At 32.9% G+C, this 18,850-nt stretch overlaps 1 protein-coding gene across 4 annotated transcripts; it reads right to left on the bottom strand.

Moving 5' to 3' along the window:
- Positions 1 to 523: 523 nt before the first annotated feature.
- Positions 524 to 11,532, bottom strand: LOC140811422 (mitochondrial Rho GTPase 1-like). 4 transcript variants are annotated; one of them, XM_073169278.1, is made up of 15 exons: positions 11,396 to 11,532; positions 10,987 to 11,211; positions 10,203 to 10,335; positions 9,930 to 10,079; positions 9,478 to 9,654; positions 9,082 to 9,333; positions 7,479 to 7,547; positions 5,963 to 6,018; positions 5,294 to 5,375; positions 4,679 to 4,890; positions 4,502 to 4,571; positions 3,757 to 3,869; positions 2,583 to 2,733; positions 1,802 to 1,988; positions 524 to 903 (listed from the first exon to the last, which is right to left on the bottom strand). In XM_073169278.1, exons 2-15 carry the CDS (start codon positions 11,202 to 11,204, stop codon positions 830 to 832), a joined length of 1,944 nt encoding a protein of 647 aa, XP_073025379.1. In that variant the 5' UTR covers positions 11,205 to 11,211; positions 11,396 to 11,532; the 3' UTR covers positions 524 to 829. The 4 variants fall into 4 exon arrangements, with proteins under 4 accessions (XP_073025379.1, XP_073025376.1, XP_073025377.1 ...); XM_073169275.1 differs by having other exon boundaries at positions 10,987 to 11,277; positions 11,396 to 11,518; XM_073169276.1 differs by having other exon boundaries at positions 10,987 to 11,289; positions 11,396 to 11,492.
- Between the last annotated feature and the right edge of the window lie 7,318 nt (positions 11,533 to 18,850).

Here is an 18,850-nt window from a genome sequence, read left to right as displayed (position 1 = left end):
ATTCATTCACTTTTCAGTAAACTTACATATATTGATAAAATTTCATCCTTAAATACATTATTGGCAGCACCCTAAAGATAGATTACAAATTTCCCATTTTGACTGAGGGGAGTAGGTTTCAAATTTGAGATTTACTAAAAACGCTTCTCCGACTTTTCCTTTAAAATGAATCATAATAACAAAATTGAACACAAATCAATTAATTTTTCTCATATATGCCCTCATTTTTTCCCCAGTGAAATGTTGAGGTCTACGTTTATTCAAATAGGCTAAGTGGAGTTTATTCAAATAGGCTAAGTGGAATGAAAACAACCGCTCCTTCGATTTGTTTTCCCCTTTTTTTGCAAGCAAGCACACGACCAGTGTTATGATAATAGCTATTTTTCTTGCAATATAACAGCTCATTTCTGCACCACAGAATAAAAATAAAAAATGCTACAGGACATAGCTCCATTTGTATAACATTATTTGATTAGATTTTCCCCATTTTTTGGCTATCGATTCCATGGAAAACTTTGGCCAGTGGATAGAAAATAAAAAGTTCAATATTTTTACTAAAAGTTTTCAAAAAATTCTTCGAATGTCAATAAAACAGAAGCAAAGTAACATTTATCACTCTTTTTGGTTGAAGAAAAGCTAGAGAAAGTTGATAAAACCAAAGTGAGTGCATGATCTAGTTTGATAATAATTTTGATATCACAAGAAACAATAAGCACAAATTGAACTAAAGTGGTTCAAAAAGAACCACACCCTAATCTAAAAGAAAAACAAAAACCAACTAACCTACAAAAAAACATAGTCAATCAATCAGAACCAGATATCTTCTTTCCTAACTAGACGAATTCCTTCTTGCAGCATAGACACGATAGGCAGCCAACCCGACAACCACCACGGCAGCTCCAACTGTAAGATTGATAAAATCAGCTACAGTATGATTAGATAAAATATGCAAGTGCAGTTTTATGTTAAAATTTAAGAATTTTGAACAAGTAACGCAACTTACTTAAGAAACAAGGAGAAGAAGTGGAAGAACAAATAAACATTACTATCAAAATGGCGATATCACAATCCATAAAACAAGTAAATTGTCCATTCCAGACTCCCTTCTTCCTATGGAAATATCCGGGAAAATAATACATCCCAGAACTTATGACTCGTTAGTCCCTCTTAAACTAGGTTCAAACAATTGATGAAAATTGTTAAACTCATCATTGTGGTGATGCAGAATGGTTGACAGTCATTAAAACTACCATCTCTGCCAAACTCCTTTAATTGGATTAGTTAGTTAAAAACGATTTTAATTTCAAAAAGATAAAGGAGTGAACATAAAGCACAACATTGCAACACGTGAAAACATTTAGTGAGAAAGTTTATGATCGTCTGAAATGCAATAGAATTAAGGTTCCAATAAATTGCGAAAAGCACAAAAGAAACATAGGTAGCATTCGGTTGGGCCTCTGATCCGACTCAACTCAAAATTCTGAAAGACAAATCTCAAAATGATTTTTAAATACCATGTGGAAAAAAATTATGGAAGTTGATGAGATATGCAAAGAGAGATGTAGTGTAATGATTATATGGAAAAAGTAAAATAATATAATTTACTAGTAGAACTACTACTAAAATAAGAAATGGTTGTGCAAGTATTACATTTTTAATAGTTATTTTGAAATAAAAATGAACGTATAGAGTAAATATTTGAGAAAAGAAACACGGAGGGCGATGTTTAAAATGTGTAGCCAACAATGGTTGGGCTCTGGGGTTCAGCCAAAGAGAGCTATAATGCTCTAGACCAAGATACCTGAGACAAACACAAGCGACCGGTTAATCAGCCTATGATACTGCTTACGGCTTTTCCCTGCTACGGTCTCGGGAATGCTCAAATTAGGGTGTTCAGCCGCCCTCACAATCCTCTGAAATATGTTGCTCAAATCTCCCAGCTTTGTGCTCAGGGGTATAGGTGCCTCTACCCCCATATCTTGGCTCACCTTTGAAGAAAAAAAGAAACAAATGAAAATTTATCAGCTTCAGTAGGAAGAAACCATATTCCAAAGCAAAATAAAAATTTAGACGTGCACTAGTCCAGATGTGCATTGCAGCTCTTCTTTCCACATCAGAAAAGACAATCAATGAAATTTGGGACAGGACTCACATATGGTGGTGGACACTAGTAGAGGCCAGCGAGTGAGATTGCACGTGTTCAATTGTCCATATTAGCACCCAGGCTGTTAACCCCTCCTTATTAGCTAAATCCATGACTTATGAAAAAACTCAGTTTTTATAACTTGAGGTATACTAGAGGAATCCATATTAACATTTGCTAGAACTTTAAAAGTTCTGGAAACAACATTTTCTTGATTTGTTGCCAACGACTACTATGGATAGAGAAAACTTTGGGTTAACACCGGGTATGTTTTACAAAATACTGGTTATAGATTCCATGGTTTACTACACAAATGAAACCATTAAAATTTCATATATTATGCCGAGGACAAGCTCTACAAATAGACAAACACCCAAAGGAAACAAAGTGGCGCATTGAATATTAACTCAATTTATGCTCCCATTGTAACCAATATTACCCTTGTAGAATCTTGAATCTCTGTCAAATAGGGGTCAAGGTCATCTTTAGCAGCCACAATGAGGCAAGGCACCTCATACCCAGTGGCTTCCCCTTGACCAGCAACATCCACAAGCATCTCAGTGGCTTTCTCCCAGGAAGGTTCACGAGAACTACAAAGGAAAAGATCACAAATTAACAACATTGAAGAGAATAGCTGTTTGAAATAGGTAAAAAAGAGTAGCAATTCTGAGATAAAAGAAAATTCTGTAAATTGTGTGCTAATAAGTAGGCAAATCAGGTTGATCGTCAATATTAGGGTACAAAGCAAATCAAGAAACTGGAGGGTTTTCCAATGGTTTTAAATAAAACGCAAGTTCAAATTCACACATGGAGTTCAAATCAATTCCTATTTCCATGTTCAACTTGAGGGACATTGTACAGATCAAATAATATATTCTGAATATGTTGTATCTTTCACACGATATAATTGTGATCGTTTATGTCAATATATTTTAACATATGTATAAAGGTGATGGTTACAACATAAATAAAGAGAGATTGATAGAGTTTAAGCCTGTGTGAGTATATTGTGTAATGATCTATGTGGTCGAACCACGTCAAACCTATAATGCTTTCTTATTACTATTAAAATTCGACGTGGCATCATAAAAGAAACCCCGTCTCAGGTTTTTGTCTCGTGTTGTCTAAAAAAATCTATCCATGTAGGAAAAAATGACAATACAACAATATGAACAAAAAACTGTGGACAAATAACTTGCATAGCGTATAAGAACCGTGGTTCTGACTGCCTAATTTTCACGGTTACAAGTTGAACAACCCATAATTTTAATGTCTATAGGTTTGATTTAATTCTTTCGTATGCAAAACTATGAAGACTGTATTGCTACTCAATGAAAAATCTCAACCTCCATGCACGGTGTCTCTCTAATTATGAATACGACATTGGAAAAGATTTTTCGAAGACACGACATGATTCTATGTTCAACTAGAGAGGGAGTGTTAGAAATAAGTACCACAAAATTTTATTGTAGTTTAGTTATAGTGAATATTTCCAACCCTGTTTATTTTAATCAATTTTCAACTCTGCATAGAAGGCATGATTTTAATCCAAATCAAGAGAGGTTAATCTAGTTCTAGTCTGCATTATGTCAGCGAAAGAAAAAATCGACTACCTGTCATGTACAAATATTGCAACATCACAAGCTGCCAAACAATCCTTTGCAGAAATTAAATTTTTCACTCCTTCCTCTGGAATCTCTCGTAATACAAGGATCTTTTTAAGTCCCTGCCAACATAAAAAATCGTACCTTCTTTCTTCAAAAATCCAAGTATCTCCACCAAGAGAAATTAGACTAAGACATCCTGCACTTATCAATCAAACAGGAGCACAAAATGCATTCTTATGCCATATTCAGACTTTAGGAGACAAAAACAAAATCTTCTTAAGAAGGACCCAGTCAATGGACCATTAAATAAATTTAAAAAATCTCCAATATTTCCACCAAGATATACAAGACTCAGGTGAAAACAACACTCAATGACTTTGGGATCATTTTCTTCTGCTATATTCGGATAAAAGAGGAAAATATATAATGTAGCACCCAAGAAACAACCAAGAAATCAGCATGATACTAGCATCAATCAACACACATGTGCTTTTCCTCTAATGCAATGTTCTGATTTCAATAAGCAGCTATTTATATCTTTACTTTTCAGTTAAGAGTAAAATTCACATTTTCCCTCATGCAACAAGTGTTTATCACCTGCTAAGGTTTTCAAATCTCATTTGCAGAGATCTATATAAAATTTTGATGGCACAATATAATATGTTTAAAGCATGTGCAGGTCAAGACCATCAAGCTACCTTGTTTTATATTTTAATGAATCGTTTCTAAGAAATGACAAGATGGGACATACCGATGGTAGATCAACCACATTAACAGCATATCTGTCACTGGTAGTGGAAACATAATCTTCAGTGAACGGCCTACAAAAAGAACAACATCATAACGTAAGAAGCACATCTCATCGACTAAAAAATGGAACATGAATCCTCACATAAAAATTGTAATATTTAGTGAAGACAAAACATACTTTCCAATAAAAGAACTCAGCAAAGCAGATTTCCCAGCTTCCTTTGGCCCAAAAACATAACACAGATGAACATTTCTTGCTGTTTGCTGCTTCTGACGATCTAATTGCCTTCTCCGAGTTATTCGCATTGCAGATGAGGGATCACCACCATAACCAATATATATAAGTGTCTCGATGCAATGAATTGGGTCCAGAAGCATCATAAGTGCCCACTGAAAACTTGTATATCATTGTCAGAGAAATCTATAGGAACAAATGGATAAAGCATCTTTGTAACACAAATGAGATCACAGATTATCCTTTCTCAACTAGGTTTATGAAAGAGTGAGTCTCATATGAGACCGTCTCACGGATACTAATATGTGAAACGGGTCAACCCTACCCATATTCACAATAAAAAGTAATACTTTAAGCATAAAAAATTATACTTTTTCATGGATGACCCAAATAAGAGATCCGTCTCACAAATTCGACCCGTGAGACCGTCTCACACAAGTTTTTGCCTTTATGAAATAAGGAATGCTTATGAAGGCCAGGTAGCTAACAAGTAGCGAAATCAAAATGAAAAACATGGGTAATCAAGAACTTCAAATACAATGATTAATCTTCACACACCAATGCCAAAAATCCATCCAGAGATAGCCATCCCAAAGCAGTCTTCTCTGCAGAATCATCATATGGAGCTTTGTTCCAAGGACTGATTTCCAAAGAAGAAGATGAAACATTAGGGCAAGCAAAAAAGAGCTCGGTTAACCAACAAAACAGATGCATAAATACTTTCCATTGGTCAAAATTCAAGATTGATCAAGCATTACACTTATTTCCGTGTCACCTGCTTCTCGAATTAGTTTTTCCTACTATCTTGGAGTATGGAAGCAGTAAAATAATCTGTTTGAGTTACTTGTTTAAAAAACAAAGCTACATATGTAAATAACTAACCCGTGCGATAAAAATAGAAGAGCAATGCACTAGTTCAAATCTCAAAAAACTATATTTCGAGAATTATAATGGTCCCTTTGGTAGTCTTTTGCAGAAGATGTATCTCAAAAATCCAAGCCAATCTATGAGTCTCACCACTTGCTGATAATTAACTTGGCCTTGAGTAAAAAGACATAGACGTAAATGCATCAAGAATTTCCCTTCTCATTTTAGCAGTTAATCACAGATATCATAAGACTGTTTGATAGATTCTGTTGAATATGATCTCCAAAACATCTGTAGTAAAAAGGGACCTATTTGTGGAAGTAGACAAAAATGTGAAGATGTCAAACAAAAATCCATTACTTTTCAGGAGCGGTAGAAAACAAATCTTCAAGCTCAGCAGATCGAAGAGCTCCATCCTTTACAACATAGAAACCAAAAATCATGTTGACGTACAGCATGAAATAAGAATTGAACAAGAAAACAAGCAATTTAATCACATTGATGATTGTAAGAAAATAGTACAGACTGGAGCAAAATACAGTAACAAATTACCTATAATATACTGAATACCTAAACATTCCATGAAAACGAAGACCTAAATATGGCCGGTTGAGAAATTACAGTAACACAAATCTGTCACCTCTTTCTTAGAGCGCAGTAAAACAAAGTTCGATGTTGTGGAGCAAGAAATTATCCTCAGCATATCAAAAAGGGTGTCTTTATGTGTGTTATAAACTTATAAAATCCACTTCCACCAATTCACATGATAAACCTATTACCACCACCTGTGAACTCCGTTATTTGTTATTTTGCTCCAAACAATGATGGTGTGGCTCGAAATCTTCCTGGTGGCTCATACACTCTCCCTATAAGGGAGGATTCTAAATCTAATCTAAAAGAAACTAAACACACAAATAATTCTAACTAATCCCAAAAACCTTTTTGATAGATCTTATAGAGAGGTCAAACATTCTCTAGTTTACTTCTCCTATTACGACCAAACCATCTCAACTAAATAAGAATATCTATCACTCACGAACATCAATATTTATATTCAAACCAATTTTATGTGATACAAAATATAACGAAGCAAATGTCAAATTTTATGTGGATTTGTACCACTCCAAAGACATTGCAATATACTATATCATAATCATCTAACGCTTCAGAGTTTAAATTCTAGATTTAAAATTCGATCAAAAAATTGATGTTTTGGAACTTCCTCTGTTGACTTTGAAAAAATTCTTTACACTTAAAGTGCAATCGACGTAGAGAAGCTAATTGATGGCATCTAAAAGACCTTGATTGGCTCTTTAAAGCCTGTTGATCCAGTCTTAATAATTCAAAATACTCTTCTTATTGGCTTTTGTTGACCATTTCTTGGATGTGTCCAGAGTACTTTGTCATTATTGTTTTTCTTGGTATGCATCTTTCTATGTCTAATGCTTTTAGACTAGGGAAACACCCGTTTTTGGAAGGCGTAGATCCTTTTAAGTCATTTTCTGAAATTGCAGCAACTGATTATTCTTTTACACTTCATTAATCACCTCAAAATGACAAAAAATTAAGATTGGTACTTATCTTTGCAAAGAGACAAGTATCCATGTATTATTGCTTTTCTCAATGATATATCATCAATCCAGCCTCATTTTCCACATAAAGGTAATAAAAGACATTTTGATATCTCAGTCACCTGTCTTAAAAATCCACTCAAATGATGAAAAATAACAAGGAACTAGTCCAAAGACGGCCAAACTGATCACATAAAGGATAGTAACAATTATAATAACTCAGTAATAAAAAAATATCAAATCAATGGTAATCAGAATATTATAGTTATACATAACTTAATTCAGTAGGAAGAGACTTCACTTACACAATCAACATCGTACGTGACGAAAATCTTTTTGAGAAAATCCACAGCTTCATTTGTCAGCTCCACACTCTACAAAGATGGGAATCAAGCATTAGAAAATAAAACAAAAACAATACACTGCAAAATTTGTTACTAATTAATAAAGTAAGAGGATGGTGTAATAACTACCTTTGGTATTTACGTGAACATCCAAAATTAACCCTAACTCAATGAAGAAAAAAATAGATGAAATGCGCAATGTAGTAATTATACTCAGTATAATGTAAATTTCACCATGAATTCATGTTGGTGAATTTTTAGATCTGAAAGTAACTTCCATCACCGTGTTCTTTTTAACTTATTGGTTGGTTTCTTACCCATTTTAAAATGGAAATCAACTTTTTTCCCACTCAATTTTTCAACTTCCAAAATGATTTTCCCAAATTAATAAAAATAAATAATATAATATCTTAAAATAAATTGATTAAAAAAAATCATAACAAATTAATATCTTTTAAAATTATACTTCAGTATTCACACGCATTGTGTGTGAAAAGAAGCTAGTTAAAATTATCTCAGAGGAACAGAACAGGAGAGGCAATTCACAAAACCATGAACTCACCAGAAAAAGGAAATCGGAATGAATCATCAGAACACATCAGAAAGATGAAATTCAATTAGTGTTGAACTTGTAAAGGTTTTTTGCGAATTGATAAAAGTCAACGATCAACTGATAGGAACTTTAGGAATATGGTGATTTTGTTCGATGACTCCTAAGCAAACTTATACATCATTTACCATTCATTGGGCATGACAAACAATAGGAGAAGAAAATGCATCATCATAAGAATGCAACAACACAGTTTCAGTGCTGCCAATTAAAAGTCAATACAACTAAAATTGCAGGAATCGGGAAAGCGAAAAAAAATCTTAAAATTGTTTCCTCTTTGGAATCATGCATAAACAAGCACATAGCAGAGATTGTATTAAAAAACAAAGTATATCCCAATATAATTTGATTAATTTGAAAGTAAAGATATTAAAAATCTGGAAACTGATACAAGCAAAAGAGGTTGGACCATAAAAGTGTATACATTCCCCTCTTTAATGAATAACCCTCAATTGCAAACCCACCAAAGAGACTTCTCTTACTTATTACTATAACCAAAAACCATATTTCATTACAAATGAAGCCTCACAATTAAGTTTCAAATTTCAAAACGCCCATCAACTCAAGAAAGACCTTTCAAGAATAATAAAAATTTTAGATTTCATTTCAAAAGTTGGCCTTTGAAATTCCAACATGGAAGGCTATCATAACCCCATATTAGATACTTCTAGACTATAGTGCTCTGGGGCAGGCAGTCCTCCAATGATGGATTCTAGTTTGGTTATGGCTGCCATATAAAGAAGAAGAAACAACGAACCCATTCACCAGGAATGACTCATCCACATTCTATCAACACTGGATTGAATCAATCAATTAAAAAAAGATGTTAAAACTTAAAGCATTTTTAAGTTTCAATTTACAAATGCGACCTTTTCAACAAAGGCATCACCAGGTTATTTCATATTTTCACATGTGACCCACTGAAACTCGTGCTAATATCTTACGATTAAATACCTGGTCAGGATATCTCTTTGTTGGAGGTGGCAACTGATCATCCCGAAGCTTAATTTCATTGTTATATCCAAATTTTCTAAGGACAGTCCAGGTGGTCTCTAATCGCCCCTTCTCAATAAAAAGTGCATGGAGAAATAGGAAGCCAGTCAATGTAAGACCACGCTCATCGACACCTTCCTGCAATTTCTCTCGTACAACTCTCTTAACACCAACTATTTCAGAAGGCTGGAGTGGAGCATTGAAACACTTCACCTGCACATTATTACCACTTCATTTAACTCTCCATAAAAAAAAAGAGATGAAGCTTATACATTAAGCCATGAAGCTCGTTATCACTAATCAGAAATAAACAGTGAGACATTTATATAGAAATTCACTCTATCCAAAGAAATTGACCTGAAAGTCATTTAACTCTGCATCACTGAGGGCACCATCCCTGTCATGGTCACAAAGAATAAATATCCTTTTCAAAGCCCTCACACATCTCGGCTTCAAAACTTGCTGTTCCTGATCAAATAAAGGGGCAGTCGGGTGCAGTACAGCTTTTTGTGCATAGTAGAAAACCTCAGGAATCTGCAAGAAGAAAACAACCACCATTTAAGTAACTTTTCTTAAAAACACGGCAAATCAGAGGCGTAAATGTAACTCAGGTAAGTCAAACGCTAAAGCATTTAGAGAGAGAGAGAGAGAGAGAGAGAGAGAGAGAGAGAGAGATAAACCTATCACTAAACTCCAAACAATTATCAGACATTATAGTCAATTATTTGGTTGAAAAATACAAGAGCATACAAAAATAAAATATGTTAAAAAAGAAGGAAAAAAAGGATATGCCAGCATTAGATATTAACCTGAATATGGTTTACTGCTGAACATTCAATACAAGTTTCAATCTCTCGGAACTGTTGCATTATTGGTGACATAACCTGCTCCAGACTAACAGGCTGTAGATCACCTCTCTTATCTAGCATGCAACCCACCACAATAACTGGCACTTTAACCTGTAAAAATCCAAATGTTTACATGATAATTAAACTGAGGAAAGACACTGCTGGAATGTTAAAAAATCATCTGACTACAGACTCCAACTTGATTAGTAAATTATAAGAACATGAGAAAGCAACCTCTAATCGTCGAAGTTCAGGAAGCCAAAATGAACTCAATCGATCGAGTGTTTCAGGTCTATCACACGCGTAAGTAAGAACAACAGCATCAGCTTTTGTTAGTTGTTCAACAAGTTTGCCTCTATGCTCAGGGCTGCATTCCCAATGGTGTGATAAATAAAATCAAAATTTTCATCAGATGGGGAGAAGAGAAACAAATACATGGCAACAATAGAAGGGCTAAAGATACATTAAACAAAAATTTATGCAAAACATAGGCACAGAGTATAACCAAAACAAGAACACAGTTAACTCAAATATATCAAAGAACCAAGTCAACATAGAAGATAATACATATGTGTTTCATGCACGTGCTCACAAGACAGCACAACTGACTAAAAAAAAGAGACGATTTTACATTTTAAAGATAATTAAATCTCCGAAAATGATGACTTGCATCTGCATAATAAACGCTACCAAAAGACCACATTCACAAAATAAAAATTGTTCGATTTCTTGCCTAAAAGCGAAAAACATCCAAAGTCCAAACATGACAAAAGAAAAAATATTGTGAACCAAAACTCTGTTGAAGGATTAGAGGGGGAAAAGAAAATTTAACCAGCTCAAAAGTAAGTCTTGTGTGTGTATATATATATATATATATATATATATATATATATATAAGGCAAAAGAACACATGAATAATATATCCAATGAACTACATACAATTCTTCAAATTCCAACACTACCAACAGACGTTAAAGCAAACAAGATATGTGATAGACAACCAAGCATGATTAAAGACCTTGATGAAGTGTCAAAAATGGTGACCGGGACACGGTCGGGGTACAAGTCCTCCGGCAGCCTGGTTGGTGGTAGCACTGGAGGGATACTTGTGGGGAAGTTCTCAGCCGCAGCTGTAACAATCAAACTCGATTTTCCTGTCTTGGCGTCTCCAGCAACAACTATTCTCACCCCTGCGCCATTACCTGCCGCACCAGAAGCTGAAGCACCTCCCGCCATTCACCAACTGCACCCGATCAAATGATGAAGATAAATAAACAGTGCTGGATTGATTGGACAGCCTCCGCCAATCCTAGGAACAAAACTGAAAATAATTTAATTTTAAAAAATAAACCAGAAATCAATGAACAATTAGATAAATGCCCACCACTGCTAGTTGTGAACCTGCATAGAGAGCAGAAAGTTGTTACCTTGCAGAAGGGGGCAAGGGAGCCAGAAAATTAATTATCTCGTGAGAAAATCAAATTTCCAAATTGTGCTTGTTAGGGTTTAAGCCTAAGCAGCGGAGATGATAATAATAAAATAATAAAAATAATTTTATTAGAAAAAATTGGATGAACGGATCCAACGGTGGGGGATAGTCGGGCCAAAGTAACGAGATTGCAGAAGTGGGATTTTTTTAATAATAATAATTAAAATGGTTTAATTAAATATCATCTTTAAAAACATAATGACAATATTTAATTAAAATAGTTGATTGGACATGAAATATTTTGATTTTTTATGTAAGTGGGATTTTTTTAATAATAATTAAAATGATTTAATTAAATATCATCTTTAAAAACATAAAAAAATATTTAATTAAAATAGTTGATCTGACATTAAATATTTTAATTTATTTATGTAAAAAATTTATTTATGTATTATTTTATGATTTATAAAAACATTTACCTTTTATATTATTTAAGAACTGGTTTATTGCTAAGATTATGACAAAAATATATTGAAAATTGTTTTTAAAATTACGGACAGAGAGTTAATCATTTAATAGTTTTATCTGGTTTTATTTTTAAAATCTTTAAATTTTCAAATGACTTGGGGATTATAACTAAAAAGTTTTTAATTTTGTGATATCATCATCAGAAAACATATAAACATTTAATGTTCTTATAATAATCTTATTTTAAAAATTCAATTTTATATTTTAATAAATATTTTTCTGTATTTTACTTTCAATGTATTTTTTCTTTAAAATTAACTTGAGGATTTAATATGTATTACTAATATTTTTTAAAACAAAAATATTTTATATGTTTTACGAATGGAGCTTAATCATTTTGAAGTACTTCCTACTTTAAAATATTTTTTAATCAACTTTAAAACTTTTTGGCCAAGAAATTTTGATCAAAGAGGTTTTGTTTTTAGAGCTGTCAGACGGGTCGACTTGTCCTGCTTCAGCAGTCTCCAAACGGGACGATTTCAAATAATATAAATCATTGTAAATAATATGAGTTTTTTAATATTCATAAACCCACATCATACAATCATAAACATTCTAAATAATATAAATGGTTCAAAATTAATTAATCACACATAAATCATTCCAAGAAATATAATTCTCTCAAAATTCATCAATCGAAAAGTCCAAACCATACATAAAAATAATTACAAATATTTTTAAATCCATCAACCATATACAATTCTCTCAAAATTCATTTTCCTAATCTTCCCTGTCTCTTTTTTCTTCTTCTTCTTCAATAATTTCCAAAACTTTTGATCTTCACAAGATAAAATTGTCTTAATTCTTGCATCATCTTCATTATTAACACTAAAAAAAATTACAAATTCAGATCACAATAAATCAATATATAAAGTAAGTAAATAACAAAACTCAATAATTTGTCAATGAAATTAACATTACATAATCATGTAACCAATTACGAGTGCAAATAAGAGCTTGCACATTTTCAGGAATGGTACAACTTCTATATTTGGTGAACACACGAGCACCAATAAAAAAAAACTGATTCTGATGCAACAGTCGTTCTGGAAATAGCTAACACTTCACGTGCCATTAGTGCAAGAGTTGGGTATCGATCACCTAAGGTGAGCGATTTCACCTTTTGGAGCAAGAGTTGGGTATCGATGCTTATGATACATCCAATACTTCAACACATCCAATTCATCATAGTATGCAAATTCAAGATTTGGTTCTTGCAAATAGATATCCAATTGAGATTTTTTTAGCACATGTTATAGTTTGACTCTTGTATGCTTTAATTTCCTATATTAATTGAAGCATGTGTGTGTGTATCACACAAGGAAAAAAAATTTAATAGAATACTTACATCAAAAATTCTTTTGCCATTAAGTTTACATCCTCCTCCACTTTGCATTTGTGTAAGTGTGGTAGAAGAAGATAGGAGTTGTTAAGAATGAGTTTTGTTGGAATTAGAATATTATTCAAAAAACTTGTAAAACTATTTCTTCACAAGTGACATCTTCTCTTGAAATTTAAGAACATCAATAGTAAAAGCTGATTCTGATGCAACAGTTGTTATGGGAATAACCAAAACATCACGCGCCATTAGTGCAAGGGTTGTGTGCCGTTTCTTATGATCTATCCAATACTTCAATACAAAATTCTTCATAGTATGCAAATTCAAGCTTTGGTTCTTGCTTATAGATATCCAATTGAGATTTTCTAGCATTTGTTATAACTCTCTTATGTAAAGAAAAATTAATAGAATATTTACATCAAAAATTATTTTGCTCTTATGTTTACATCCTTATTCACTTTGCATTTGTGTAAATGTGGTAGAAGAAGAGAGGAGTTGTGAAGAACTAGTCTTATTGAACTTAGAATATTGTTCAAAAAACTTGTAAAAAAATTTCTTCACAAGTGACATCTTCTCTTGACATTTAATATGGTCATTCTCAACTTTCGAATAAAAATACTCCAACATAAAAAGTTTTATTCGTGGATCAAGAATAGCTCAAAATGCAAGTATCACGCTATATTGAATCAAATACCTGTCAAACTTCTCTTTCATCCATTTACACATATCACTTATTACCACATTTTCATTCCACAAGTTTTCCTTTAACAAAACTTCAATTTTTCAAACTTCCATAAAATACAATTTTAATGTAGGAAAAAAAGTACAAGAAATCAAGTTGGTATTATCATAAAATAGCTCAACAAACTCCATATTTTTTTATCCTCTTACACATTCTTTACTTAAAGGACAATACTTATAATTTCTATCATTCAATTGTAGAGAAAGCAAAAGTTTTTTTTTTAATATTTGATGGCACAGTCCAACATCAAATATGTTGAATTCCAACGGGTAGATGCATCTAATCGCAAGACAGTACTAGTGTCAATGCCACCAACCGCTCCCACACATTCTTCAAATTTTTTCATCCTACTCTCTGAACTTTTCACGTACTTGATAGATTCTCTAATTTTGTTCAAAGCTGCACTCCCCACTTTCAGATCTTCTTGAACAATGAGATTCAATATATGAGCGGAATAATGACTATGGAAATATTCGTCTTTCCCATAACAAGCTATTATGCAAAAAGAGTTGCTCTTTCAAAATATCTTGCATATTGTCATTGCTAGATGCCTGATCCAATGTCAAGGAATTTTTTTTTTTTCAATTCCCCATTCCTTACAATTCAACTCCCGAGCGTAGAAGAGGCATGTAAACACAATAAGTATTTTACTTTCCAATTTCCAATTTTCATCAACAAAATAGCCAGTCATGCAAATATAATATTCACTAGTGCACATAATTCATATATATGAAGTTAAACATATTCTATTTTGAATACTAGCCAAAACTTGCTTAATTTTCTCTTTCTCTCGAACATAGATTTTTGTAATATTTGAAACAAGAATATTTCTAGAAATACAAACAACATCAAGATTTATCTACCTCATCCAAGCTCTAATATCATCATATTCAACAAATGAACATGGTAAATCATGCTTAATAATTGTAGCAGCTAATAATTCATGTGCGATCTTTTGGTCAATTTTTTTAGACCTTACCCTTTCCATCATGATCAACAATCATTTGTTCAATTTTTTTAGACCTTACCTTCCCATCGTGATCAACAATCATTTGTCCTACATCGTAGAACGTTGTTATTTTTCATTTTTCAAGGTGGCGCCTCAATGAAGAAATCCCATATTGTTTGCTCCCGTACTTGTGTTCCTTTTTACATCTCTTACATTCAAACTTTTGTATACCATCTTTACCAATTTCTTTCTTTGTAAAATAATTCCAAACCTTGAAAATTACTTGGGCTTTTAATTGAACCTTGGGCATAGAGTTTTCATCTCATCGTCCTCATCCAGATTAATACTTTGATTTAGTGAAGTAAATTAAGTGAATTGTCTGTTTTAAGTAGTAGATTAATATCAAACAAAAATCAACCAAACAACCAAAATCAATCAATCAAATTTAGAATATACAATAAATTAGTAATATAATCTATTATCTATATGTATAATTGTATATGCAATGGGTCAAAATTGACATTCAATTAACTTAAAAGGTACTTAGTGTAAACACCAAATTCATTAGATGATTTTATTCCCTACGTATGTGCAGTCAACATCTTGTGCATTTTGTGCATTTCACTATTTTATACAGTCATCTTGTGCATTTTGTGCATTTCATTATTTCATACAGTTATATAAAAGTGTTGGCAATTTTTATAAATTAATCATATAATTTAATTATACAACATTTTTCTTATTCGATGAATTCCTTGTGTTAAGTAAAACTAATTATCATCAACAAAATAAAATGGATCAACGTGATTACCTTTTAAGCCAATGGTGAGAGCAAATTGCTGACATGCTGGTGAGAGCAAATTACAGACGACGCTTTTGAGCAAGGGTTTAGGATTTGTGAGTTCAAAGTTGAGACCTAATTAGACTTTTAAATTTTAACTTTGGATTTTGTCAAACAGTCAATATTAAATCAAATATTTTAATATTTTTAAAGTACTTGGGCTGGCCGCCCGCCCGGCCAAAACCTGCAGCCCAAACGGGCCAACCCATTTAGTCCCGCCTCAGAACGGGCTGCAAAATGGCAACTTTCCTAACCTATTTTCATGTCGGGGCGGGTTAGCCCGACGGATGTGACCGTTTTGGCGGCTCTAGGTTTTTTATATCAGATTTACGAGACAAAGAAATTAGAGTTTTTGGATTTAAAAAAAATTCAAAAGCGGTTCTTCATAATTTCTCAAAAAATAATAATTAGATGGAGTATATCCTTAAAGACATTAATTGGTGAAATTGATATCCAATAAATGCTATTAATAAGACCATGTATAACAGTCTGAGGAAGTTGTTGATATGAAGTTACTCATAATGATATCGGTATTGATGTTCCTACAGTAGTGAGATGATATTGAAATATTAATTTTTATTCAGTTTAATAACTTTATGTGTGAAAAAAATAATAAAATTGTACGTAATTGAGAAAAAAAATTATAATTGCGCGTTATGATTTATTTATTAAATTCAATAATTTATTATTTAAAAACAGAATAATTAAAACATAATTAAAAAGTGGAATAATTATACTATGCATTTCTATGTAGACTTTTAAATGTGTTCAATAAAGTCTTTTGGAAGTATATGGTGCAATTCGAGGTTCCGAATGTTGACACGTTGCTCCAGAAAAAAAGTTGAACTTTTCGTTAGGATATCTTAAAGGAACAACATCTGGGGGCATATATTCATCATCTCCAGCTGGGAAATCACGATCTTCCAGCATATCATTCATTTTGTCCTCAACAATCATGCTATTGAGAATTATTTAAGTTTTCATTATATATTCTAACTAAATTGGATCACATATGTGAGATGAACCTCTCACTATATGTCAACGTACATGGAATACACCAAATACACACTCCACGTCTTTTCTCACCCCTTCTTGATATCATGCAAAAATCATATGTTTTTTTTGCAAAAGGAACTGAGGGATGGTTTTCACAAAGACAACCCAAGATGGGTAAGTACCATCGGCAAGGTAGTAACTCACGTTTTACTCATTCTCGTTCACCTCAAACTGCACCGGAGGAACTTAACCATTTGCAAGGTTTAAGAAGAAATTGGACCTCTCAATCACATTGATGTTGTTACATTGTGGTACGCCAAATTATGCATATCAACCCCATAAATCTCTCGATGCAACAGTATGTAGTATGATTAAAGGTCCTTTTGGTGTCCACTTTGATGGCCAAGCTGTTGGACAATTTTTTCAAGACAAGTGCATGCAATCAATACTTCCAAGAATATTGGGAAATCCCCTTTCAGCATTTTCAATAGTTAGTCGAGCAACGTCCCCAGGTGCTAGTTGCCTCATATATTGCTCAGACAATATATCACGCATCCTTTGCAAAATGTTTTAAACATTCCAATGTTGTCTATGCAATGTATTCAACATCGTCTGCAACATTATATACAAACGAATCACAACCAAAACCTTATGAAGTAATGACAACTCGAGCTTACAGTTTGAGTCCCTCTATTGGACAAAGTAAAGCACATTTGTTTGTAAAGTTTTCACAATTCTTAAAAACATATACCTCCTCATTTGAAAACGGCCTTCGAAATTTTTTTTGTTATAGACGAGATTATCAATGAAGTATTTTGATATAATCTTGCAGCCCAGAAACACATTCTTGATTTGTTGTTTTCATTTGTAGCTATTTACGCAGCTTGACTCCCACAATTCAAGTGTTACAGCAGTGTGTGTCAACAATATCTGGGTTGGTGGTCATCTTGACGAGAAAACGATCAGTTGATAATGGGGTATGACACATTTTCATTGTCTGATAAGAAGAGTTCATGTAAGATATGATAAATATTCAAGAATGCGTGCAAGAAAGTATTGAAGATTGTGCATGTGAAATAAATTGAATATTGTGCGTAAAATGAAATCAAAAAACAGGTTTATTTATAGACAAATGTTTGTATTTTATAAAATATAATCACCTGGATTTTCAGAATGTTTTAAAAAAAGTCAACTTTTTGTTCCCAATTTTCAATTTTTTTTATATTTTGAATTCTTAGATCGACATTAAATAAACAAAATTAATGACCGACACTTCACCACCAAGTGACTTTCTGTTCGGCACCCACCATCTTCCTCGCACACAATATATGTGTGAGGTCCTCGCCTCATTGAGGACGAGAAATCCAATGGGCCGATGAAGCACACCATTGGACATTGCCTAACAAATGGACAACAATTTTTAGATATTAAAATAAAAATTAAAGATAATGTGAATACATATTGTGATATTTCAATATATCTCTCTCAACCATGGACAATTGGATCTGGTTATCCATGTCACCCTGATCGATATCATTAACTGGATGATTTAAGGATTTAGTCAAGTTCAGGTAATTAATAAAAATCTAGTTAGGTTTGAGGTAATTTGTTTATAGACAAGCTACATGATCAAGATACTCAAATAAAGTTAAATTCCATAGAGTAGACCAGTTGACTTAACCATGAACTATTATCCAGGTTTTTTTTCCAATTTTTTTGTTCAGAATTTAAAGAGAGAATCGGTTTCACGAACATGAAATAGTAAAGTGGTCTACAAGTCATGTCGGATTTTGATATAGTGAAATATTATTGGAAAAAATGTTCACACGAGAACTACCCGAAAACAAATAAATAACTAAATATTATGTTGGGTTAAGTGTGTAAGAGTGCGATAAATAATAAAACGAGTGACCTTCTCCAAAATGATCTTATGTGTCATGGGGCTGACGTTGCACCACTTGATTTAGTTGGTTAGGTTGATCATAGAAAAGGCATACCAAATATTAATGGGTAAGACTGTGTTTATTGGGACAACACTAGCGACAGGGTGATGGTAAG

This window comes from Primulina eburnea, chromosome 14, assembly GCF_022965805.1.
Source record: "Primulina eburnea isolate SZY01 chromosome 14, ASM2296580v1, whole genome shotgun sequence".
NCBI lineage: Eukaryota > Viridiplantae > Streptophyta > Magnoliopsida > Lamiales > Gesneriaceae > Primulina > Primulina eburnea.
This window is presented reverse-complemented; position numbering and strand designations above follow the sequence as displayed.